This window comes from Aythya ferina (genome assembly GCF_964211825.1).
Source record: "Aythya ferina genome assembly, chromosome: 1".
Lineage (NCBI taxonomy): Eukaryota > Metazoa > Chordata > Aves > Anseriformes > Anatidae > Aythya > Aythya ferina.
Genome location: NC_140296.1, coordinates 507,610 through 533,805, shown reverse-complemented (window position 1 = coordinate 533,805; position 26,196 = coordinate 507,610). Strand labels below are relative to the sequence as shown.

Sequence of the window (26,196 nt, the reverse complement as noted above, 5' to 3'; positions counted from 1 at the left end):
CTTTCTTGTATTGCCTTGTTGCCTCTTCTCAAGGCTGAAGTGTCCTTGTCCAATAATCCTGTTTCTGGAGGGATCTATTCCACACCTCTAATCATGCTCATTCTAAGATGTGTTTAGCTTTCATAGCTCCTCTTCCTCTCTCTCTCTTTTTTTGAGATGCCAGAACCAGCTGGATGAGTGTCATGAAGACTCAGTGTATTCAGCCACAAGTCTGGCTGTGAGGTTTAACAACCAGATAGGAGCAGACAAGTGCCTTAAGCCTGTGCTTGTAAATTATCTGCTCTTTGGTGCTGGAGACAGCTGGCACCAGGAGGTCTGTGATCAGGCTAGCAAACCCCCCGGCCTCTAAAAAGAGGTGGCCACATGCAAACTGCCCGTGGAGGTGCCTGAACCCCTGCCTGGGAGTTGCTGAAGTGCAGTTGGCTCAGGTCAGCACCATACCAGGGAGCACTACAAAAATTTACTGGTGTTGATAGTGGGCAGTGCCCCGGTATGGTCTAATTTCCTACTACAGAAGTATCTCCTAGGTCCAGTGACTGGATTTACCATAGAGAAGAATGGGGAAAACCATTAGGTTTGCCCTTGTATGCCTTGGTCTGGCAGCCACAGAAATAGGGGTTAATAGCAATTTCCACCTCACAGCTGAGGTGGTAAAGATAAATTTATTACCACGAGACATCTAGATACAACAGACTTCTGGGACATCTGAGAGGATATCTGCTAATGTGTCTGTGTTTGGCTTTGTAATATTGAGTTTATTTTTATTGTGCAACATATTATGATTTTAATTAAACATTTCATGTCTCACTGGTTATAAAGAGAGGACAGCCAGCACCATTTCACCTCTGTTATTCCCTTGGAGAAATGCTGCAAGCACACTCCTTGCAAAATTTATTATTATTTGCATTACAGATCCATTCTCACAATAAAAATTGTGTGTATTGCCAGCATGCTGCAGCATTGCCAGCCATAAATCACAGGAGGCTATAAACCCGTCGCCCAATAAACTATCAGGAGAAAATCATGCCTGCTGGGAGAGCATCATAAATGGAAAAGATCATTTACTTCACACACTATTTTCACTCGTACGTCTCATGCTGTTTACGCACGGGGAGCTCGGGCTCCGGCGGCTCCCGATTGATTGGCTGCGAGGCCAGGACGGGCCAGTCCTCGGGGCGCCTTATAAGCGCTGCCCTCCCCACGCTGCGTGGACACGGGCTCTTCCTCTGCATCGCAGGTCATAAGGCACACGGGCCTCGCCACCGCACCTGGTAAGTTCCCTGGGCAATTAGCATCCTCTTCATCACCAGCACGTCGCACTCCCTCTTTTCCTAGTGCAGCGGCTGTGGTTTATGGGGCAGGACCCCTCGTGGGTGGGGATGTGCGCCCCCAAAGCACTGCTGGGGATGTCCACAGCACTGCAGGGGTCCTGTGGGGCTGGGAGCGCTGGGTGGGGTGGGTGGCTGCAATGTCAGCACTGCTGGGGAGTGCTGGCATGCAACAGAGCTGAGATACCACTGGGGATGACCCAGCCATTGTGGCACTGCTCACTGCTGTGTGATGGGCTTCGTGCACAGGTCAGGCTGTGCTCCCCCTGTCTGATGGCCCAGCTCAGCTGGTGGGAATGGCATGTTCGTGTTCTTGCCTTTAAAGTCAACAGGAATTTGGCTTTGTGGGTGCTGTGTCCCCAGAGTCCCTTTGCTAAGCGTCCTCTGCTGAGCGGCTGACCCTCCATTCCATTCAGATGCTCAAAACCAGATGTCTTGGTCTCATGCTTCCCCAGCCCCCACGCTTGCCTAGGCTGAGGAGATGTCCTTAAAACACCAAGTCTTTGCTGAAGCTCCTGCATGAAAATCAAGGTCAGACACAGACAATAAGGTGGTCTTTGAGTGACGGAGAGTGAAGGAGGGTGATGCAGCTGAATTGTGCCTTGAGCAGGAGTACAGTTTTCTGTTGCGCCTAGGCTGGCTACTAATGCTGCTCAGGTGCTGCCATTAATCTTTAAATTCATACCCTCTTGTATGGGCATAGGCTTCCTTGTTAGGGCTGCAGTGTGAAAAGTGTAACTGCCCCTGCAATAGTCAGCTGGGACATGTAACATGTGTGTGTGTTATATGGTATCTATACAAGTAATATACATATTATATATGTAAATGTACATAAACATGCATATGTGCTTTTATATTTTATGTATTATAAGTATTTTATACATTTATACATATTTATTTACTTGTATACATACATATATACACACATAAAACATGGAGGGGAAAAAATGCTTGGAATGAGATTCCTCTCTGTAACCCGTAGGAGCACACAGCAAAGCAGACACAGCTCAGAGAATAGCAGAGCTGGTGAAGCCAATTTCTTTTAGTGTTGTGTAGCATGGTAGGAGTTTCCAGTATCAAAGTCAGTTCTGCATGGAGGCTTTCTTGCAAGAGAAGAATCCCTGACAGGCCCATTTGGTCATGACCAAACCTGGTTGGCAACCCTGCCCAGAGCACGGGGGTTGAAATTAAATGATCTTTAAGGTCCTTTTCAACCCAGACCGTTCTATGATTCATTCTGTGATCAGTCCTTTCTTTCCCAGTGTGCACTGTCTCTCCTTTTTATCTACTTCCATAACCCTGGAAAACTGTTGAATTTCAGTATCTCTGAGAGTCCTGGATATCTACCATATGCTGCTGCAAAGGACACAGTTAGACAGACATAGATGCATGCGTACACTTTTATTTTTGATTTTTTTTTAACCTGGTCTCCAAATGAGACCGAATTGCACAAGTCTGCAGATTAATTCTCACTGATCGGATGCCGTGGCATCAGCAGAAAGAGACAGGTCTTACCTCAGGGGAGGGCAAAGCTGCCAACTGGGACCCGAGGTTCCTCTGCACAGCTTCCTTTGCCAACCTATACCACTGTCGATGTGGAAGGGAAAGCACCAGCTGCCCTGTGGCGGGCAGCTTCATCCAGCTCTGTGCTGCCTCTTGCTCTGACAAGGTCCTCCTGTGCCTTGTCCCTTTGGCAACAGGCAGCAGGGCTGTGTGCCAGCTGAGGGAATTCGTGATGCTGATGTGTGACTTTGCAGTGATGACTGAGTGGAAAGGAAATGGCTATGGGACTCTCCCGCACTTGCCATCAGCTGCATTCTGCTTTTGACCCAGAGCAGGAAGATGTTTGTCCTTGCCAAGCTTTGGGATTTGTTTGAGGTTTGAATCAGATTACAGGCTGAGAATCTAATGGAGCAAAATTATATTAGAAACATAATAAATATGTTGTGGAGGATATGTGTGTTTATTCAAAAATGAAATGTGTTGTGGTAAATCCTCTTGCTCATAATTCAGGTACTTTTTGACTCGCTTTTTTCATATCCTACAGAAAGTACAGTAAGTCTGAAGCCACAAATATTTATTTTCCTTTAAATGGCTCTTGTTTTCCACATCTGCTGCTTTTCCACATCCACCCAAAGAGCCTTTCAGTCACAGAAGGCCCAGAGAGGGTTCAGGAAACCCATTAGCCTCTCAAGCATCCTAGGGTGCATTGTTGTTCATGCAGTATAGGTATCCGGATAGTGTTGAGAAGGTTGAATCCTACAAGAGGACTGAAACCTATGGTAAGAGCACATGCTCATAAGCTGGGAGGAAAATTCAGGTTGGAGTGACTTCAGATCTTTAGTCCAATATCCTGTTCAGAGCAGGGCCAGCTAGAAGGTCAGATGAGGCTGCTCAAGGCTTTATCCAGTTAGGTCTTCAAAGCTTCTAAGATCATATCACCTCCCTGGGTGACCTGTTCCAATACTTGACCATTCTCACAGAGGAACAATTCTCCTTATATCCAGTCTAAACTTCACTTGTTTCAACGTACATATATATATATATATATATACACATATATATATTTGTATCCTTCTGTCACACACTGCTATGCAGAACATTCTTGATAGCTTCCCTGTAGGTAGGGGAAAGTTGATTTCACATCTCTGAGAGGTCTTCTACAGGCCGAACAAACCTCTTTCCTTGACCTCTCAGTCTGGATCCTTGCTCTTCTGAATTGAGATCAGTGATGTCTAATTGCCTAATTCTCTGTCATATCTAGTCATCCGTTTCCAAACCTGATATCTCAACTTAACACCAAGATGTAATTTTCATGATTTTCAGGTCCTTCAGTCTCCAGCGAGAACCAAAACCAAACCAGTTTCTTAGCAGCTTAGTCTTGGTTGGGGTGACAGTAGAAAAAACATTTGTTTACTCAGCAGAGCAATTCAACCTGTGGAATTTGTGGACAAAAGTAAAGTAGTAGCACTCAACCAAAAGATTTTAACTTTCTTTTTAAGAAAAACAAAATCTCTTTATTTTGAAGAATAAATGTTCATTCTTTTCCTTCATTTTATAGTTTAATGGAGAGCTGAGAGTGTAATCATATGTGACACTATGATAATTCTAATGATGGCTTAAACAGCACAGAGGCATTTTCACAGGTTGGTGGGGAGGTGGAGGGATGTGGGGCTTGTCATTACCCAGTTCTGTATTCAGTGGAGAGTCCAACTATGCGGAGTTTCTGTTGTTGATTTGTTTTAGGTATAGGTCATGTGAGATCTGAGCTGGGATGGAGCATGACTCACATACCACGTGGGAATTCAATGGCTCCTTCTATCAGCCTTCAGCTTTCCTCATGATGGGCATCCCAGGCCTGGAAGCCCTTCACCACTGGATCTCCATTCCTTTCTGTGCACTCTACTTTATTGCTCTCTTGGGAAACTGCCTGATCCTATTCATCGTAAAGAAGACCCAAAGTCTTCATGAACCAATGTACTACTTCCTCTCCATGCTGGCAATCACTGACCTGGGCTTGGTTTTATGTACATTGCCTACTACTCTGGGCATTTTTTGGTTTAATATCCGAAGGATTGGGTTTGATGCTTGCCTCACGCAGATGTACTTCATCCATATACTGTCCTTCATCGAATCCTCTGTGCTGCTGGCAATGGCGTTTGACCGCTTCATTGCCATCTCCCATCCACTGAGATATCCATCCATACTGACCAAGGCAACTGTCATAAAAATAGGTCTAGCAATTATATTGAGAGGCATGGTCTCCCTCCTTCCCATACCCTTCTTGCTCAAAAGATTAACCTATTGTGGTAAGACTGAGCTTTCTCATTCATTTTGCTTCCATCCTGATATCATGAACCTAGCATGTGCAGATATAAAGGTCAATGTCTTCTATGGTATGATTATTCTCTTATCAACTGTGGGGATGGACTTAATCTTCATTGTGCTGTCCTACATCCTGATCATTAAAACTGTTATCAGCCTTGCAACTAAGGAGGAGTGTCTCAAGGCTTTGAATACATGTGTCTCCCACATCTGTGCTGTCCTAATATTCTTCATCCCAATGATCGGACTGTCCATGATTCATCGCTTTGGAAAGAATATTCCTCCTCTAGTTAAAACTTTGGTGGCCTACACTTACCTTATAATTCCCCCTGCTCTCAACCCCATTATCTACAGTATAAAATCTAGCCACATCCGTGAGGCTTTGTTCAGGGCACTGTGGAGGAAGAGTGAATCTGACTGGTAGCTTCTTCCACCAGTTCTGCCAGACAGTGCTAGTGGACTTGTTTCTTGGTCAGAGTTAGTGGACCGGTTTCTTTCCCCATGCTGCATCCATGGGGATCACTGCCAGACAAAGGAACCGCAGATCCACGCAAACAATGTCCCTCAACCCAGAGCTGTGATCTTCATGTTTTGTCCTAGCATGATCTTTCATCCATTCCAACAGCCTGTAAGCACCCCAAGTATTTATGATAGTGATATACACAAATGGAAGCCCCAATTTGAGGGAGACAATTACAGGAAAATGGTCTTCTCTTTCAAGCTACACAGTGGGGTGGATCAAGGAATATCTGCAAAGCATGTTATGCGTGTTATGCAAACTCTAGTAGACAGCATGTAAACTTGACTTGGACTCCCTTGAATGGGCTGATTGCACCCTCACCAAATGTCACCAGATAGCTAAAGACATCAAACGCCACTGGAGCTCCACTTGGCTTGAGCCAAGAGCTTGAAGCCACTCTGAATATCTCAGCCATTTTGTTCAGCTGGGAACACTCCACAAGATGGAGCTCAGTTGCAAAGTTTGGAAAAGTTCAATACAGAAAATTTTCTGAAGGTCATGTTAAGTGAGCCCTCAACAATCTCTTATTTTTAATTCCTAAAAATAAGCTCAATCTTCATCTTCATCTGTGTCTCTAAACTGCCATACACATCTACAGTGTTAAAAACCATGCTGCTTTTGCACTTGTTTTTATTTCACTGGACCTTACTGTCTTACCAAGTCTAATGTTCCAGCCATTGTCTTGCATTGAATGTAATGTATGTGTACAATATCTTCAATAAAAGACATGTATTCATTGTAGAACCTCAAAAGATGAGATGAAGTCTTTTTTTTTTTTTTTTTTTTTTTTTTTTCCCTTCTTTATTTCTGTTTATATGATGCAGAAATTATAGGTTGGAGTTGCTTACAATCTTCAGGATTAGCTATTATTCTAGAGCATAGGATTGTATTAGATATGCTTCAAGATGGTACCTTGGGGCTCTTGGTGAAAAAGAGGGGTTTCAAAACTGTAATAGGAATGGTTAATCTTCCTGGCATGACGGATCATGTACTACAACTACACATCTGAGAGCCACCAGGCACCAAATGTACCCCTCAGAGAGATGGGAAGTGAAGGCCCCTAGGGGAAGGTCACAGATAGGAGCTAACAGCATCTCCCAGCATTTTTTCCCTCTGCTGTGGGATGGGTCTCAGCCAGCAGAACAGAAAGATTTCACAACCCTCCTGGCTTGCTTCCTCCCACAGACAGAGCAGAAATACCCCAAACCTTTCATGCCTCCAAAAGATGGAGCTGTATTTTCATTGGTCTTAAGCCATATTGTTGGTCTTAAGCCATATTGCACCACAATATGATAAGAACATAAAACTATTAGAGAGTGTCCAAAGGAGGGCTGCAAAGATGGGGAAGGGTCTTGAGGGCAAGATGCACAAGGAGGAGATGAAGTCACTTTGTTTGTTCAGCCCACAGAAGAGGAGGCTGGGGGGAGGCCTCACGGTGGCCTGCAGCCCCCTCACGAGGGGAGGCCTCATGGCGGCCTTCAGCTCCTCCACTTACGAGGGGAGTGGAGGGGCAGGCACTGAGCTCTGCTCTCTGGGGACAGCGACAGGACCCGAGGGGACGGCATGGAGCTGGGACAGGGGAGGGTCAGGCTGGGAGTTAGGGAAAGGTTCTGCACCCAGAGGGGGTCGGGCACTGGGACAGGCTGCCCAGGTCACAGCACCGAGCTGCTGGAGTTCAAGGAGCATTTGAACAACGCTCTCAGACATCAAGTTTGATTTTGGGGTAGTCCTCTGGGGAGCCAGGAGTCAGACTCGATGATCCTTGTGGATCCCTTCCAACTCTATGATTCCATGATATTTTGGGTAGCTTGAAAGAAGAAATGTTCAGTATTCACCTTGGAAGAGTGAAGCAGCAAAGGGTTTAGGGACAGGATTGAACACTGGAGCTGGGCCATCTCTGCCTGTTGCTAAGCACTTCATATTTCAGATGAATATTCATATTTCAGGGTTGGTGTCTTTCTTTGTTCTGCTTTACTCAACACTGCATCTAGAATAAAAAGAGAAAAGAATAATCAGGGAAACTCTCCGTAAATAAATAAATAAATAGAAAGAAGAAGGGAAGATTCCGAAGTGGAGTATTCCCAGGACACTCTTCGCTTTGTGTTGAGCTAATTATTTTGCTGAGGATCCCTTTGGGATCTTTGCTGAGGATCCCTTTGGACCCTTGCACAAGGTGAAATATTTTTCAGTAGAACACCATCATAACCTCTGCCTGGACAGTAGGCACAGCAGCTCCTGCTTGCACTGAGACTCTTTGCTCAAAGTATATAAGGTCCAGCACCTAAGGCATGGTGCTGGTAGCCAGCTGTTATCAGAGGACTAAGGGAACAAAGAAAGCTCTCAGCAGAAAAGCCTAGAAAAGAGCTTTGCTGGGGAGATGCTCAGCTCACAGGATCCTTGCACAGTACTGCTCCCAGGCTGAAAACTTCCAGAGAGTTTCTCCCTGGACTAGTGTGTTTCTTGGCTACAACTGTTCTCAGAAGCAGCAAATCTGCCACGGCAAGCAAACGTGTATTTGGGTGGCACTGAAGAGCCTGAGGAAAACATGTAGGAGATGTATTAGCACAGCTGGAGACCGCAGCAGAGTGAATCTTGCAGTGTATTTGGTGCACTTTCATCACCCAGTTCATCAGAGCTTCATCTGTCTCCCTGTTTGCTTCCCAGCTGGTGCAGCTGAAGGGTACCAAGCAGATGTTCAGGATCTGAGAACCTTTATAAGGTACTGTCTTTTAGGAACATATGTTCAAAGATCTTTGTGGCTGCCTCTAGGAATGTGAAAGTTAATTGTGGTTTAAAAACTGTTGTGAGAAAAAAGATAGATGAGCCACTTAAACCTGCTAATTCCTATTCTGTGATGCCCTGAGCTCTGCACTTTGTTCCATGCTTACAGTACTTGCCAACAGATCTATTTCCTAGGAGGCAGAGGAAGAGCCATGTGAGATATATCACAGGTATGTCTTAATGAGGAGAGGGATAGGGAAAGGGAGAGGGAGAGGAAGAGGGAGAGGGAGGGGGAGAGGGTGAGGGAGAGGGAGAGGGAGAGAGGGGGGAGTGGGAGAGGAAGGTTTAAGAGAAGGAGGGTAAAGAAAGAAGGGAAGGGAAGCCATATACATGTATAGTTGTGGAGCCTTGCTGCACACCCTGCCATGCTCTAAGCCTTTGTCTACACCATAACTGGAAGAGGAGTAAGGACAGTTCTCCGTCCTGGGGACACCTCAGACACATCCACATATGTCCTTTCTCCCTCCCTAGGCAGGGTGGCTGTACTCCACCGCCTGGTGGGCATCAGCCCTGGCCAGTGCTGTCCCCTTACCTGAGCCAGGGCATGGCCTGGGGCAGGGCCAGCAGCCAGCAGCCGGGGCTGTCCCTGGAGGCAAGAAACAGGCTGGTGGTATGGCTGGCAGGGGGATGAGGATCAAGCCGTGTTCTGCTTATTGTAGCGCATGTTGGTCTGACTCTGAGCAGAGCAAGTGCCTGCCCAGAGCAACTGATTTAGCCAGGACCTGTGTGCATTTGTAAACAGAAAGCAGCTGAGTTACAAGCAGGTACAGCTGCTTGCAAGTGACGACAATCAGCTAGGAAAAAAAAAAATATCCACAAACCATCGGTTAAGATGAAATATTATTATTATTATTATTATTATTATTTTTAAAAGCTTTATGTTTCTTTTCTCGTTTCCCTCTCAAGTAATATTTTGGCTTGATGTGTACTTTTTTGGGGGAGGGGGATGAAAAGGAAAAACAAATGCAGTCAATATGACTTTCTAGGGTTTTAAAGAGGAACAGTTCAAATGAAAAATTCTAATCAGCTCTAGTAACTGGAGAAGACAAGCATCAACAACACTGGGCTCTGTATTAAGAATATTGGCACATTTCCCAGAAGTACTCATCTTTTGAAATCTGGACACACGGATCAAAATCCTTGGGAGACATCATCCCAGAGGTAAAAAGCTCCAAGACACTGAATCAGAGGGTTGTGAGGGAGGTCATGGTGCAGCTGCCGAAATGCAGCAATTCACAACAAGGAGTTGCAATTACTAACACTAATTAAAATATAGAAGAGGTAAAAAATCTTGCAAGTTGGGTTTTATACAGTCTGTTAGGGTGCTGGAATAGGTTCCATATCCACACTTTGAGTCTCCAGGGGCATCTGGTACAGTACCTGCAACCATCCAGAGCAGGCTTCACTCAGCCTGGTAGCCCTCTGTAGGTGGCCCTTCCTGATTAGGTTTTGCACCCAAATGAAACCCCTTTCCTTTTGCTCAGGAGAACACATTGTACCACAGGAGTGTCATGGGGCTGCAGGCTGCTCTGGAGGAGAACACAAACAGAAAAGTTCATCTCTGAGCTCATCTTCCTTAATTCTTTTGACCCTACTGGCAGGCGTCCCCACAGATCTTGCAGCACCTATGTTTAGAAAGCAGCATATTTCCTTGAAGTCATCAGGCCAAATCCATCAGAAGTGTCCTTATGTGTAACCCTTTGGGACAGTTTACATAGATATCATCTGGTGGAAAAGAGTGGAGTTCACCTCTGCAGTAAACTGGTCCCAGCTCATTAAGAAAACAGGTATCATTAAGATAGCCTTTCATGAGTGTTTCTTTTCAGAACATTTGAAATCATTGGAGACTTTGAAAAATAAGGAAATGGCTCAAAGGGCTTTTGAGGAGGTACATGTATGTATTCCCCTCTCACTGCCACATTAGAGGTGGGAGCAGTGGAGAGGATTATTCAGTGGAGAAGACTGTTGCATTGCCTGGGAATGCCAGCTTCATCCTGGGAAGTTGGTCTCAGACAAATTTTGGCTCAGTGGGACAAGTTTGGTCAATGTTTATGAATATTTATTGAGATAAAGTAAATAAATAGCAGCAACTCTGGCTGCTGCTACTAGTCCTCTGGCTTGGATGGTTCTCCTGTCTCCATGTGCCCACTCCTTGCCAAATGCAGTTACTGGGGCTTGCTAGTGGGAGTATCAGCCAGGAAAAATAAATCTGCATTCACCGGTGTTTGTAAAGATACAGATCCAGTTTTCATCCCTACAAAAAGCAAACTCCTTATGTACCTGGTCTTCATTACACAAGGTGTTCAAAATTGTTGGTTGCTTCTGAAAACCTCGGTGCATCTATCAATGCCAAAGAACTAATGATGAACTGAAACATCCAGGGATTATTTACTTTGTGTGTGTGTCTCTCCCAGTCACATTCTCTCAAAAGAAATGAATAGGATGGCAGATTTTTCGCAATGAGATTCATACTATAATTACACTTCTGTGGCTGGCAGGTAAGTTGGCTCAGATACTTGTTGGCAATTACTGAAGCAGTTTGTTCATTCCACTTGCATCTTAACATAAGTGGTTTGCTGAAAAAATCATTTCTAGAATAGCTTTCAGGCAACTTGATGGTAACAGTCTGCCTACGTTGTTTTTAAAATGTGTATAAAAAGCTAGTGTATGAGCTTTATTTATCAAAGATTCAAGATGGAAAAACCCCACATCAGGGAAATAAACTATGATTGCTATTTTAGGGCAAGTGCTTCATCACAGATGTGCAGCAAAAAAAAAATTTATTGCAACCAAATGTTACTTTTAAAGTCATTAGTATTAATAGCCTGTATTAAAATATTCTGCATCCATGTTTTACACAGATAGTACATGAAGTCCATTATCAGAAAGTCAGTAATGCTGCAGATAGTAGTTCTGTAGGAGTCAGGCAGGGTCCGTGCCTCTGTCCCTGGTCCTCCGGGGCTGCCCCAGGCAGGCTGTGATGTGCGGCTCTGGGGCTGTAACACCGATGTTGCTTCAGCAATTAGCTCTCTCTCCCAACACTTTTAAATCCTAGTATTTTTTAAAATCTAATCCCTGAGAATAAAAGGGCACCTAAAGCAAATGCTTTTGCATATCTTCCTGATCCCTGATCATTCTACTTGTGCCACAACACTACTGGAAAGTTTATAGATTCAGAATAAGGTGAATAATCATCAGATTTTTCTCTCTGCAGTTGTTCTGATATTTCCATCTGTGTTTTCAGACACAAAAGGATGAATCCCCAATTTATGTGCACAAACAAACAAATACGTGCATCTCGGTGTTTGTGCTGCAGTACTTGGGAGTTGGAGGACCGTGGGAGGCAGCACAGGCAGTTTTACAGGGTACGTTTCTGACAGGGCAGAACAGCACATATGGAAAAACTCAAGCAGAACTGAAGTTTAACAGGAAGCACTAAAAAAGTTTTTTTTTTAATGTTGCCAAAAAAAAAAAAAAGAAAGAAAGAAAAAAAAAAAGAAAAAAGAAAACAAGTTCAGCTGTTGGGTTTATCATTTAAAATGTTGATTTAGCAGTGTTTTGTATTTAAAAGAATTCAAGCAATTCCTGTTCAGGGCTGCTCAGTATGCATTGGTGTATATAGACATACTGGGCTAAAGAAGAAAGAGAGGAGCTCTCCGTATTAGTATGGCAACTATAAGATACCACTGCATTTCACAGTCACAGCCCCGTGGGATTCATGGCCATGGGAAAGGTTTTATAATGCTGCTGTTTCTTTTTCCCTTGCAGTGGAGGACGTGCCATGGCATAGCATGACTGCACTTCACACTGTGTGCCATGCCCTTCCCCAACAGCTCTGACCTCAGCCCAGCCTCCTTCATCTTGGCCAGCATCCCAGGGCTGGAGGCTGCCCATTTCTGGGTGGCGATCCCTCTGTGCTCCGTGTACATCATGGCTGTAGCAGGCAACTGCGCAGTGCTGTTCATTGTGAAGACGGAGCCCAGCCTGCATGTTCCCATGTATTTCTTCCTCTGCATGCTGGCTGCCATCGACCTGGCCTTGTCCACGTCCACAGTGCCACGTGTCCTTGCCTTCTACTGGTTCAACACCAGGGAGATCAGTTTCAGTGCCTGCCTCATCCAGATGTTCTTCATACACACCCTCTCAGCCATTGAGTCCACCATCCTCCTGGCCATGGCTGTGGACCGGTATGTGGCAATCTGCCACCCACTGAGACATGCTGCCATCCTCACCAATGCCACAACAGTGAAAATAGGGCTGGCAGCCATGGCCAGAGGAGTCCTCTTCTTCTTGCCCTTGCCTTTGCTCCTCCTGCCCCTTCCCTTCTGCAGCTCGCGGGAGCTGTCACACTCCTTCTGCCTGCACCAGGATGTGATGAACCTGGCCTGTGCCAACACTACCCCCAGTGTGGTGTATGGCCTCACCGCCATCCTGCTGGTCATGGGATTGGACGCCCTCCTCATCTGCCTCTCCTACCTCCTGATCCTCAAGTCTGTCTTGCGGCTGGCTTCATGGAGGGAGAGGCTCAAGGTGTTCAGCACCTGCATCGCCCATATCTGTGTAGTCCTGGCCTTTTACGTGCCACTGATCGGGCTGTCTGTGGTGCACAGGTTTGGGAAGGACCTGGTTCCACTCGTCCATATCATCATGGGGAACATGTACATTCTGGTGCCTGCCGTGCTCAACCCCATCATCTATGGGGTGAGGACCAAACAGATACAAAGGAGGATCCTGAATTTAATTCACATCTCCAACAATAGAACTGCCCAGTGACTTCTGTGCAGCTGTCATCTCCCGTTTCCTCACAAAGCCTCAACTTGTTTTACACTCAGGGTCTTTGGAGCAGGGGCTGTCCTCTCTGCAGCACCCAGCACGTGGTAGGAGACTCAAAGGTGCTACCACAAGGTAAAAGGTAAATAGCAATTGTAAACTCCTTCCAAGAGTGCTTATCCCACCAAGCCTAGAGTGAATCTATTACAATGATCTGAATCCAACCCTGATCCAGGAGGTAATGTAATGGGAAGTCTTTAAAAGATGTCTAGATGTAGAGCTTAGGGATATGGTTTAGTGGGGACTGTTAGTGTTAGGTCAGAGGTTGGACTCGATGATCTTGAGGTCTCTTCCAACCTAGAAATTCTGTGATTCTGTGATTCTGTGGGAAAGCAAAATGGATCAGCAAACTAATAAAAAGTCTTGATGTTGCACTTTGTTCCCTTTTCTCCCATAGAATTTGCAGAGCTGAGTGAATATTACAGGTGTTGTGTGTTTTCGGAATTATTTAGTTACTTCATGGTTTGTGTTTGTAACATGTTCATTTTCCAATAATATTTTAGCAACATTTTTGGCCAAACCTTTATCTGTCGGAACTATCTTTAAGTAAAATAATTATAGTCATTAACATTATAGATGCAGATGTACAATTAAGAAATCCTCCACCTCTGGTCTTGTTCTGACATTCTGGGCATCCAGTTAAGGCAGCTCAGCCACCTTGTAGCAGACATTCTGGAAAAACTTCAGGCACAGAGTTATTGGAAGTGATTTTGAACATAATTTCCATTAATAATTACATTTAAGAAAATGACAGTCTCACAAGAGAAAAAATAACAAGTTATAAATATAAGTGATATTACCCAGCCTAAGGAAGCACTGTTTCCAAGCTGAAGGTTGTTCTGTACTTTTGACATGTACCTTTTGACTCCATGCATACATATTTCATTTTTTTTTTCTTTTATTTCCAAGGTATTCCACATGAAATTAAGATACCTCACAGCCCTTTCTCCCTAAAGGAGAAAAGACTTCTCATGACTTTTCTACCAGAGGGACACTACTACAAAAATCTCCTAATGCTATGGAAGCCAACAAGTCTTAGGGCCAATGAAAATAGGCCCTAAGGTGTGAAAGATAGCCTAGATGATTCTGTGATTCAAAATGCATTTGTTTTGACAGGCCTTCATCAACCCATGGGCTCATACATCAAAAAGTAACATTCCAACAATGTTTTTCTGGGGAATGAAGAAGGAAAAAACATTATATCTAACATTTTTCAGTGACACCATTTCATATTTTGTAAAAAGGTTAAAGATCCTGGGAAGGGATGTTAGAATCATAGAATCATTTAGGTTGGAAAAAATTTCTAAGACCATCAAGTCCAACTGTTAAGCCAGCCCTGCCAAGTCTACCGCTAAACCATGTCCCTAAGCACCGCATCTATGTGTCTTTTGGAAACCTCCAGGGATGGTGACTCAATCACTTCCCTGGGCAGCCGGTTCCAATGCCTCACAACCCTTTCAGTGAAGAATTTTTTCCTAATATACAACCTAAACCTCCCCTGGTGCAACTTGAGGCTGTTTCCTCTTGTCCTATTACTTGCTGCTTGGGAGAAGAGACTGATCCCTACCCTGTCACAACCTCCTTTGAGATAGTTGTAGAGAGTGATAAGGTCTCCCCTCAGCCTCTTTTTCTCTAGGCTAAATAACCCTGGTTCTCTCAGCGATTCCTCATAAGACTTGTTCTCTAGACCCTTCACCAGCTTTCTTGCCCTAGATATGTTGTGTAATAGGATTATGTTTTATAATAGGATTATGCTGTATATATGTTATATAATAGGATTTTGCAATGAAACATACAGATTTAAAGGTGTTCTCATCTCTTTTTTTCCTAATACATTGAAAATGTTCATGATCTTTGTCTTCCCTTCTTTCTATTTATGAAGCTGAAAAAAAAAATAGGAAGAAAAAACCAACAACAACAAAACAACAACAAACAAGCAATCTCTTCTTTTTCCTCTTGGTTTCAACTCTTGTCTTGTTATTGACTATTGTAAACAGTGTTCTTCATCCTTGAGGTAGCTGTGGAGTCTACCTCCTTGGAGACCTTCAAAAGCCATCTGGGATGCATTGCCGTGGGCAGGGACGTGTTTGCTGCTCCCACACACCGACCCTGCAGCAGCCCCTGGAATTCCTCCGGTGAGAGGGCTGTGTGATCTCTAGTTTGAACACACTGGCTGTCGGCACGCAACTGAGTTACAGAGAGCAAATCATTTGTGCACAAAACCCTGCACGTGAGGATGACCAGAGCAGCACCGGGTACTTTTCAGAATGCTGATCCACACTCCATCAGGAGGCCCAGGTGCTCTTGAACGCAGATGTCTCTATCAGTGGGAGCTTATCACAGAATCACAGGGTAACTCAGGTTGGAAGGGACCTCGGGATAGCTCTAATCCAAACTGCTGCTCAAAGCAGGGGCAGCTCTGGGGTCAGACAGCTTAGGACAGGGCTTTATCCAGCTGGCTATTGAAAGCTTCCAAGAACGGATGTTGCACAACCACCCTGGACCTCTATTACAGTGCTTGACTGTCCTTACTGTGGAGAAGTTTCTCTGTATATCCAATTTGACCCTCTCTTGTTTCAACTTATGCTTGTTGTCTCCCATCCTTTTTCCATGCCACATTGTGAGGAGCCTGGGTCCATATTTCTGACAGCCTCTTCATGGGTAGAAGAAGGCTGCTCTTCTGCTCTTGGGTTGTGCCAAAGCCTTTTTTTTTCTCCAAACTGAACAACCACATTTTCCCAAGCCTCTCCTCATGGAGCACTGCTCCAGCCTCAGCCATCCTGATAGCCATCAGATGAACACGGTCCCCTTTGTCAATGTTCTTGTTTTTATGTTGGGGCCCAAAACTAGATGCATTATCTACATACGGCTTAGCAAGTGCTGACTAGATGAGTGGGTAATCCCTTGAGGGCATGGCATATCACTCTTTGGAAAGGTCAGTCCAGAGCCCAAAACAATGAACACTGGAAGGGACTACTAGAGAAGAAGGAAAGAACAAAACAAAAATTACAGAGCATGTTGTGGTGGTTTTACCTTGGTAGGCAGCTGAACTCCACCACAACCGCTCTATCACTCCCCCTCCTCAGAAGAGGAGGGGAAGAAGAAAAGGAAAGAAACAACTCATGGGTTGAGATAAGGATAGTTTAAAGGAAAAACATAATTATTAAGGAAAAATTATTAATAATTAAATAATTTAACTAAAGGGGAAAAAAAGGACAGTGGAAAAGAGGAAAAAACAGCAAGCAAAGGCTGTGTGGAAGTGCAGAGGAAGGAAATTACTCTCTGCTTCCCACCACTGAGTGATGCTTGACCACGTCCTTGCAGCAGGGCCTTGCAGCTACACATGCAGAGCACAGCACTGCATGGGCTGCTGCAGGGAAACATAACTCCTTCCCAGCTAGACCCAGCACACATGTAAATCTATACTGATTCACAAAATGCAGTGGAAGTATGCTTGATAGCCAAGCAAAAGTTCAAGTGCTCTCCTGCCTCGGAGTAAGTGTGCAGATGTGGCCGTGGTTCTTGCTTGGAGCAGCAGGACAGGGAGCCCTGCACACCTGAGAGCTTTGTCACTGTGCTGTCTGTGGTGTGTAGCATGGGTTTATCGCTGTGGTACCTGGTACATTCACCAGCACCCATTCAGATTACACACGGGAAGTTTGTGGGGTGGTGCTTTGGGGGATATTAAATCCAGGATAATCCAGTACGGACCTTTATGCCTACCTGTCCAGCACAGTTCTGTGTGCTGCACCAAGGGGGTCATGCATCTTATCCCTAACATCTGGGTGTGCTAAAAGAGGTGTCTAACCAAAAACACATGCTGTTTTGCTCTAGGGCCTTCAACTGACAGATAATACACTGCTGTCTGGTGCAGTTTCTTCCAATTGCCAGCTAACCCTGAGGTAAAATGGACATCCTTTTTGCATTCTGTATTTCTGTAGCTTCAGGCTCCAAGAAAAAACATCTTGTTGTAACCTTTTCTGATAAATGAAAACACATTTTATTTCAAAATAAACACTTCATTTAAGCAAGTTACAAGTAGTTGGCAGCTGGGACTTAAAGCCAATTTTGACCCCTGCCACTTTCGTCATATTTTGTTTTATTAGGTCTTAGAAGGCTTAGAAGGTCAACAAATTTTCATAAAAATGAAAACGATCTGTACCTGCCTAATACGATTTGGGAAGTGTGAATGAGTTTTTCAGACACACTATGGATCTAAAGTCTTTTCAGATAGCTGTGGCATAGAGAAATGGTTCCTGCTCATTCCCCATATGTTCCTTATTTTGTTTCCTTTTGTGTTGAGAGAAAAATTAATAAAGAAAAATGAATGAACCATCCTGAAAATGCTGTATTTTATTTCCTAGCCATCCATTTCCCAGAAAGACTTTTAACAGAGCCTCAGAGCAGGGAAGCATGATTAATTTCTGCTGGGTACAGATGAAAACTATGTAGGGTTCTCACTTTCCATCTTGTTTTTCAAACTGCAGGCACAGTGTTGCTTTCCTGGGGAAGAGAGAGGATATGACTTCTTCCTTAACACATGTTTTTGTGATGACACTGACAACCATTTTCCAGCTGAATCATCCTTTGTCAACACTGCCCTGAAACATTAGAAGAACCCAGCCAGAGCACGAGGTGTTGGACCCAGGTCTCCTCCACAAGCAGGGCCACGAGCCAGAGGTGGTGATGGACCAGCTTGGCTGGGCTTTCTGCTGGCCCTGCTGGCTCCTGGAGGGAGAGGAAAGCACCCAATCTAGTTGTTTCACCGTTCTTCAGCTATGTGATGGGGAAGATGGCACTGACTCCCCTCTCTAAGCCTGTATTAGAGTTATGGATGAAATATAATACAGCAAGGATAGATTGCTGTTCTTTTGAAAATATTTCATAGTTCCTGCAGCTGCAATTTTAATTACAAACCCAGGTCTGTGGTTTAACCTTGAATTACACCAGCACTCCTGAGTCTCCTCCAAATAAACCCATTATAAGAAAACAGACATAAAACTGGGCAAAATATAGCTGTGTCTGTGAGGTAATCAGCACTGAGGGGGTTAAAAACTGCCTTTTCCTTTCTCTCTCTAACTACATGTTAATTAGCAGGGGAAATGCCGAGCTGCCTACTAGGACTTGTCTGACAGACAAATAAATATCTCCTGGTCTCTGCAGTGCAGAGTGCCTGCATGGAGACCTGCAGAAGGCAGGTAAGTCTTTAACGTTAGGGCAGAAATGTGTTGCTCTGCAATAAGGCTTTTCATGCCTCCAATCGTCATGGGCATCCTTCTTTCTGCTGCCTGCAACTCTCCAGCACAAGTGGTCTTGGCCCCAGGAAGATTTCTGAAGCGTCTTCCCACATCAGGAACATTGGCCTTGTCTGTACTGCAAGGGCTTTTCATGGGATCCTTTTCCCAGGTATTAGGAAAAACCCATGAGCTGAGCAACAGCAAGCTGCAGCCTTTGCAGAAGAGGAATAGACATTGCTGGAGCACTGCATCTGTAGGGGGATTCACCTACTGGGAATTTACTGTGGCACTGGCTCAGGGTTTTGATCTGAAATCGGCCGTCTCACCCATGGCAAGCACTCAGTGCCTCTGCTTACACAGGCAGGCAGGGTGATGCAAAACAAAGTTTCTGTGGAGACGTAGGGCTGGTGCTAATGACTTCATATTTCCACTGTGCACATTTCAAGGTTTACTTGAAACTAGCTCTTATCTGGTCCCCTGGCCTGGGCAGCCTTTGGAGATGGGGGAGTATCAGGTGAGCCCTCTTCTAGCTCAGTTTGATGCAGGCAGAATGCCCAAGCCCACTCCATGAAGTGGGACAGAGAATTTAAGTGGAAACTGGCAGGACACTTGTGTTGAGTTGTTCTGAGCCAGTGCAAGCAGCTGTCATAGGGCTGGCTCTCTAGTGCCTCTAGACCACATCTCACTGCAGTCTGTATTTTGTACCAACCAAATCAGCTTGAGGGTGTTTGATGCTTTTCTACAGGATGTAAGAACCCTCACTGTAAGCAAGAGACAAGAGGGGTTTCATGTCTTCCCTGAACTTTACCACCCCCTTCCATCCTCCTACTTTCCTCCTGGCTGGCATTCCTGGGCTGGAGAAGGAGCAGTTCTGGATTGCCTTTCCCTTCTGCATCATGTATACCATCGCTGTGCTGGGGAACATCACCCTTCTCATCATTATAAAGACAGAGCCAAGCCTGCATGAGCCCATGTACCTCTTCCTGGCCATGCTGGCCTTCACTGACTTGGTCCTCTCTACATCCACGCTTCCCAAAATGCTTGGCATCTTCTGGCTTGGCTCCAGGGAGATTGGGTTTCTCTCCTGTCTTGCTCAGTTGTTCTTCATCCACACCTTCTCGTCGGTGGAGTCAGGCGTGCTCATGGCCATGGCCTTGGATCGCTATTTCGCCATTTGCTACCCCCTGCGGCACTCCAGCATCCTCTCCATGCCGGTGGTGGTGGCCCTTGGGATCCTGGTGCTGGTGCGCGGGGTGCTTCTGGTGAGTCCCTTCTGCTTCCTGCTCCACAGGCTGTCCTTCTGCCAGCATCATGTTATCTCCCATTCCTACTGCGAGCATATGGCCGTGGTGAAGCTGGCGTGTGGGGACACCAGAGTCAATGTCGTTTATGGCCTCTTTGTGGCTTTTGTAGTGACAGGATTTGATATAGTCCTGATCTTTGTGTCCTACACGATGATCCTGCGGGTGGTAATGAGACTGTCATCCACGGACACACAGCTCAAGGCCGTTAGCACTTGTGCATCCCATGCCTGTGTCATCCTTGCGTTTTATGTCCCTGCCCTCTTCACGTTCCTCACCCACCGGTTTGGGCAGAGCGTCCCTCCCCATGTCCATATAATGGTGGCCAATCTCTACCTGCTGGTGCCCCCCATGTTAAACCCCATCATTTATGGTGTGCGAACCAAGCAGCTCTGTGAAAAGATGGTCCTCCTCTTCCAGCAGAAGGGAGCCTGAGCTGTACCTATGGTCTGGAAGCTGTGCTCATAATTTACTGATGACCCTGGTAAATTTAGCAAGTTAATGTTGTGGCTCTTTGTTCACAAAGAAACCTTCCTCGATGACAGAGTGCATTCTTGAAGAAATCACCAGGTTATCACTTCCATTAATGTTCTGCAGGAGGTTTCACTCACTGTGCCATGAACCTTGGCATAAAGGCATTCAGCCTGGCTTTTACCCTGCTGGGAAATGGAGAGTTCATCCCTCCCAGAAGTCAGACTCCTTGCTGTTAAAACTCTCACTATTCAGGAAAAAATTCTTCTCACAATTAAAATACTTCCAGTCTGACTGCTAGCCTGAGTATCACCGAAAGACCTTCCTGCAGTAGTTCTCATTATATGAAGAGTATTCCCTGGACTGTGTGATGGGAATGTGCTCAGATGGAAATGATGACTGTCCTTGCAGAAGGAAATGGGTAGAATTTAATTTTAAGCACTATCCTTTTTTTTTTTTTTTCTTTAAAGAAGGAAAAATTAAAAGAATTCTATACTAGCAAATTCCAAATGTTCTATGTAAACATAAACCCTTTAAAAAATATCAGAATTCCTCACTGATGCAATTATTTGGAGTGACTTTTCACAGGGAGATCATTGCTGACGGGATTGTACAAGACCAAGTCAAGCACCCCAGTAAACAGCTCAGCATGCTTTACAAAATCACTGCCGTACAGGTGAGAAAGGTACAAAGCAGAATGCAGCGAAGGTCGGAAAGGGACCTAAACTCAAGTCACATGTTACAGACATTGGCTGTATGTTTAGTGCGAACTGAAGAGCACTGTTGGATGGAAAGGAGATCTCTGACCTGGCCTGTCATTTCTTGGGGCTCTCTACCATCCTCTGCAGTCCTGACTGTCGTGGCTGCCTCGCCATGGTCCCTGCTCTTTCTCTGTGAGCTGGTACCAGTGGAGAGGCAGGAGGAGGGTGCTAGGAAGGGAAAATACATTTTTGCTGAAGTGAGGCAGATGTTAGGCTGCAGACAAGATGGGAAAGAAATATTGTCAACTCCATTTCAGTAAAATACATTGTAATACATGTAATTTCATGTAAAATACCTGTAAATTACATGTAAATTACATGTAAAATACATGTAATTTCAATTAAATTACAACTCAGTTCATTCTTTTCCTTCCGACCAAGCAGAAGCAGAGGTTCACAGACCAGAGGAAACAGGCAGGGCAAGGCAGTGGGGCAGAGACACGACTGCAGTTTGTCTATGAGCCAGTATTAGAGCACTTGTGATAAAGCAGGGCTGCACCATTTCTGGTGGACTGATCTCCACCCGCAACCACCCTGGTGAGGCAGAACCCCCATTTTTCTGCAGGACACAAAAAAAATGTGATTTTCATGTTCATGCCCCTATCTCAGATCAATGTCCATCCAGTTCACTGTACTGTCTCCTCTGGTGGCAGTGGGGGAGGTGTGAAATTACAACAGGGGACCTTTGTTGATCAGGTACGTGTAAAGGTGGCTGGCCGACTTATCTAGCTCCTTGCACCCTAAGAGATGTGTGCATACAAGCTGTCACCATCACATAACATCAGATAGCAGCAACAGCTTAGGCTATGACTCTAGGATTCCTTCTCTGTAAATAAGTAGAGCTGGCAGAGAAATCTGGATCACTGTGCAGTAGGGATGGGGCGAGAGGGGACAGGAGTGCCCTGCAGTCAGCGCTAGCTCTTCCTGCAGGCTGTCTGGAGAGAGTGATGGGAGAGATCACAGATGTGGGGGGCTGTACCAAAACCAGGGACCCAAGCACACTTTCATGGGACAGCATGGATTTGGGGTGGTGCTTTGAAACCCAAAAGTGAAAAATGGTCCCACTACTGAAGAAGTCCAAACCCGAACATGTGGGATGGCAGCTCAGGGCTTTCAGGAGGCTGACCTCCTGTCGGTGGTGCCTGAGGGCACAGCTGCCCAGGGAGGGAGGTTTTCCCACCTTCACTCTCTCCTCTTGTTTTCACATTTCCCTACTCCCACAGAGGGTATTCCAGGAACATTTCCTCCTGTTTCTTGAACACCACATTCAAGTCCTGCTTTAATTGCATACCTAGTTTCTAGTCCTGTTTAGCTGCTGGTGTTAACCCAAGGCAGTTCTGCTGTAGCCTCTGACCTGACACTGGTTTTCACTGTTACCAGCATGTTGCATCATTTCCTTTGGGACAGTGGACCAGAAAACCAAACAATCAATCAATCAAACAAAAAAAAAACAGATGTGCCCAATGAATCTGTGAGAGTCCCATGGGATTTTGGAAAGCAGCAGTATAAATATTCATTCATTGGAAGCCTGGAGGCAAGATGCTCAGAGAGGTCACATTTGGGGATTGCTCCATATTTAAGGCAAAAGTTATCTGCTTTTTCTGGGCTGCTTTTCCTATGTCATCTGTTAGATAACTCCTCATAAATTTGTTAGTGCTGCTGTAGTATGTGTTATAGTGGATGTTACTTCGATGGGAAGATGCACATGTAATGAATTCATGGTTACTGGGGCAGACTGGGGCAGACATTGGGGTAAGGTGAACAGCCTTCTAGCAGTGCCTGTCCCCTCGGGGGCTGTGGGGTCCAGACAACCAGCTGAGATGCTGAGAGCTGCACTGCAGACACCTGTGCCCAGGTGAGGGAAAATGACCTGTAGGGAAGAACAATCCTTGCCTGTGTTACAGCTTGGCAAGGTGGGCATATGGGATTGAAATCTTCTTTTCCCAGCACCCAGAAATATTTCCTGTGCACCACAGGGCTACTGGCTCATGTTTTTTTCATTGTTTACTTCATTTATACCATAAAATAGCATTTGCACTTCTACATGTAAGAATATCCATGTCCAAAACCTTTTGCTCTCAGGCTAGCAGATGTTCACAGCTGGTGAATGCCTGGATCCTGCCAAATGTTGCAGCACAATCTGGTGCAAAGGCACGCATATTGAGTCTTTGCTGCCAAATTAACTTTTAGGGAAGGGAAAGATCACCAAATCTGCATATTTGTTCAGGGAAGGGAAGGGAAGGGAAGGGAAGGGAAGGGAAGGGAAGGGAAGGGAAGGGAAGGGAAGGGAAGGGAAGGGAAGGGAAGGGAAGGGAAGGGAAGGGAAGGGAAGGGAAGGGAAGGGAAGGGAAGGGAAGGGAAGGGAAGGGAAGGGAAGGGAAGGCATTGGGACAGGTTGCCCAGTGAAGTGGTAGCATCACCCTCATTGGGGGTGTTTAAGGAAAGGCTGGATGTGGTGCTTAGGGACACGGCTTCATGGGTGACATTGGTGGTAGGGGGGTGGTTGGACCAGGTGATCTTGGAGGTCTTTTCCAGCATTAATGGTCCTGTGGTTCTGTATGCACCCAACTTCACTCAGCTGTCCTATGAAGGTGTCAAGGTGAGTAGCATGTATGGTTTATTTGTCCTCCTGGCCACCTGTGGGCTAGACTTGCTGTCTGTCATGCTGTCCACGTAATGATCATTAAGACTACAGTGAGTATTGCACCAAAGGAAGAGAATGTCAAGGCCCTGAACAACCGTGTCTCTCATATCTGTGCTGTTTTGATTTATTATATCCTGATGATTGGCTTGTCTGCTGTGTGGAGGTTTGGGAACCACGCCTCTCCTCTGGTTCATGTGTTCATGGCCAATATCTACTCCTTATAGTAATCCTTGTACTTCCCGTACTAGATCTCATTATTTACAGTGTAAAAACTAAACTGTTTCTTAGAGATACACACAAATTTCTCACTACAAGAAAGCACTGATGTCATACAGAGACGACACAAGGTTTTGTGCATGTTAGAGCACCTGGTGAATAACAGTTTAGGTACCTCCATTGTGCTGGGCCTGGCTGTGGTGGAGTTATGCTCCCTGCAGCAGCCACGCAGCGCTGTGCCCTGCACGTGCAGTTGCACAGCCCTGGTGTCCCAGCGCTGCTGTGCCTGCTGCTGAGCAGTGCTGGCACCGCACCAGGGCTCCTCCGACCCCCAGAGCCAGCAGGGCCGGGGAGGGGACATCACCAGGCAGCCGACCTAAACCACCAAAGGGATGTCCCATGCCCTGTGGTCTCACACTCGGCAATAAGAGGTGGGAAAAAGAAGAAGGGGGGTGTGGGGGGGGTGCTCTTGTTGTGAAAATGTCTGTCCTCCCGACACAGGCTGCGTGCCTTGAGGCCCTGCTGCAAGGACAGGGTCAAGCATCGCTCAGTGGGGGGAAGGAGAGAGGAATTTCTTTCCTCTGTGCTTCCTCGTCATCTTTGCTTATTGTTTTTTTTTTTTTTTTTTTTTTCCCCATTTTCCTCTTTTCTTCTTCCTTTCAGTATTATTATTAATAATAATTTTCCTCATATAATTATTTGTCTTTTAATTAAATTATCCTTATCTCGACCCATGAGTTGTTTCTTTCCTTTTCTTCTTCCCCTCCTCTTCCGAGGAGGGGCAGTGAGAGAGTGGTTGTGGTGAAGCTCAGCTGTCTAGCAAGGTAAAACCACCACATCCATCCTGTCACCTGTTTGTCTGTTGAGAATTGGGAACCTTTGAACTCTTTATGTAGCAGGGGAGGTACACCCTGTTTGTAGGCCCCCACCACTCTCCCTGCTGCACAGAGGAGTGCTGCTGTATCTACAGCCTTCTATGCATTTATCCCACTCCTGGTCGACAATGCAGGAGCTGTGACTGCCTGAGGCTACTAAGTTGATGGGACTTCCCTTTAGACAAGCAGGACGTAGCAAGGGAGGTGTGGGGTGAGGGTTTCTTGTGCTGTCTATGACACTGGGTCAGCTGCAGCTGTCCTGAAGCACATGCGGGTAACTTCTAATGCTTCCCAGGTGTGCTCAGCCATCTCTGTGTGCACTAGAGAATAGATCTACGTGTGTGCAATAGTGGTTTATGCAAGATTTTTACACCTGTGGCCAGACCTGCTAGGATGGGGCTGTGAAGATCTAAGGACCTGGGTGTATGGCCAAGCCCTCAGCTCCAGCCAGGTGATACTTCCAGCAGGGCCAGGACGTGTCCAACAGCTGTGACTCGTGCTGTTGGAGCTGGAAATCACCAGACGCTTCCCTTCCCCATACCCAGCCCACACTGGGGTGCTGCACCATCCCGTCTGCATAACTGCAGCAGGAGAGCCAGATCCTGAGTCTCTGTGTGCCTCCATGTGCACTGTTACACAGGAGGGAAACTAATCAAGACAAGCCTGGTCAGTAACTCAGATCACCCTAAGGCAGACAGTTGGGGTGGGTTTCACCCCAGAAGATCCTGCCTGCTCCCCGTACCTCCCTCTGCTTTGATTTCCATTGATCTGACTGGGATTTCTGTGGTGTATGGTTGGAGAGCAGGAAGGCAGAGCAGTGCTGTGAATTTAGGACAGAACAGAATGCCAGTGGCAGTGCTGGTTGCAGTCCTGCTGTGCACAGGGCCCATCAGCAGAAGCAGGATGCTTCCTCATGGGGGCTGGAGCACACGCTGGCCCAGGCAGGACTAAGAAGGGCCAAGAAAACGCCTGCCTTCTTTTTTCCCTTCCATAAACCTGTCATTCCTGAGAACAATACAGGAACACTGATATTTACTGAAGCATAAATGAGGACATGAATACTTTAGTGAAATCACAGGAAAATAACCAAACGTACTCTATGTATTCCAAGTTGGACTGAGAACTGAGTGGCCATCAGTGCTTTACAGGTTACCCACTGAGGTTTTGCTGTTGTGACCCTAACAGCACAAAGCTCCCTTCCGTAGGCTGAGCCCCCCTCCTTGGTTGGGGCAGGGTAGAGCATTGGGTTTAACAAGGTCGCATGGGGATTCCTCATCTCTTGTGGCTGACCCAGAATAAAATAACTCACCACATGGAGGTGATACCAAGTCTCCCACTGTGCTGGGGCTGTGGTACACTCAAAAGCTTGTTACAGTAAGAGGAAGCACACCTACACGGATCCCCAAA

At 45.8% G+C, this 26,196-nt stretch overlaps 2 protein-coding genes across 3 annotated transcripts; both read left to right on the top strand.

Annotated features, from left to right (window-relative positions):
• The first annotated feature begins 1,117 nt into the window (after nucleotides 1-1,117).
• Nucleotides 1,118-13,706, top strand: LOC311421546 (olfactory receptor 51E2-like). Of its 2 annotated transcripts, none has more exons than XM_084493537.1 (2): nucleotides 1,118-1,271; nucleotides 12,223-13,706. In XM_084493537.1, the coding sequence occupies exon 2, from the start codon at nucleotides 12,271-12,273 to the stop codon at nucleotides 13,225-13,227; it is 957 nt and encodes a 318-aa protein (XP_084349663.1). In that variant the 5' UTR covers nucleotides 1,118-1,271; nucleotides 12,223-12,270; the 3' UTR covers nucleotides 13,228-13,706. The 2 variants fall into 2 exon arrangements, with proteins under 2 accessions (XP_084349663.1, XP_084349662.1); XM_084493536.1 differs by lacking the exon at nucleotides 12,223-13,706 and adding an exon at nucleotides 4,575-6,425.
• A 5,016-nt stretch (nucleotides 13,707-18,722) lies between these two features.
• On the top strand, nucleotides 18,723-20,493 carry LOC311421583 (olfactory receptor 52R1-like). Its single transcript, XM_084493601.1, has one exon. The coding sequence runs from the start codon at nucleotides 19,310-19,312 to the stop codon at nucleotides 20,255-20,257; it is 948 nt and encodes a 315-aa protein (XP_084349727.1). The 5' UTR covers nucleotides 18,723-19,309; the 3' UTR covers nucleotides 20,258-20,493.
• The last annotated feature ends 5,703 nt before the right edge of the window (nucleotides 20,494-26,196 follow it).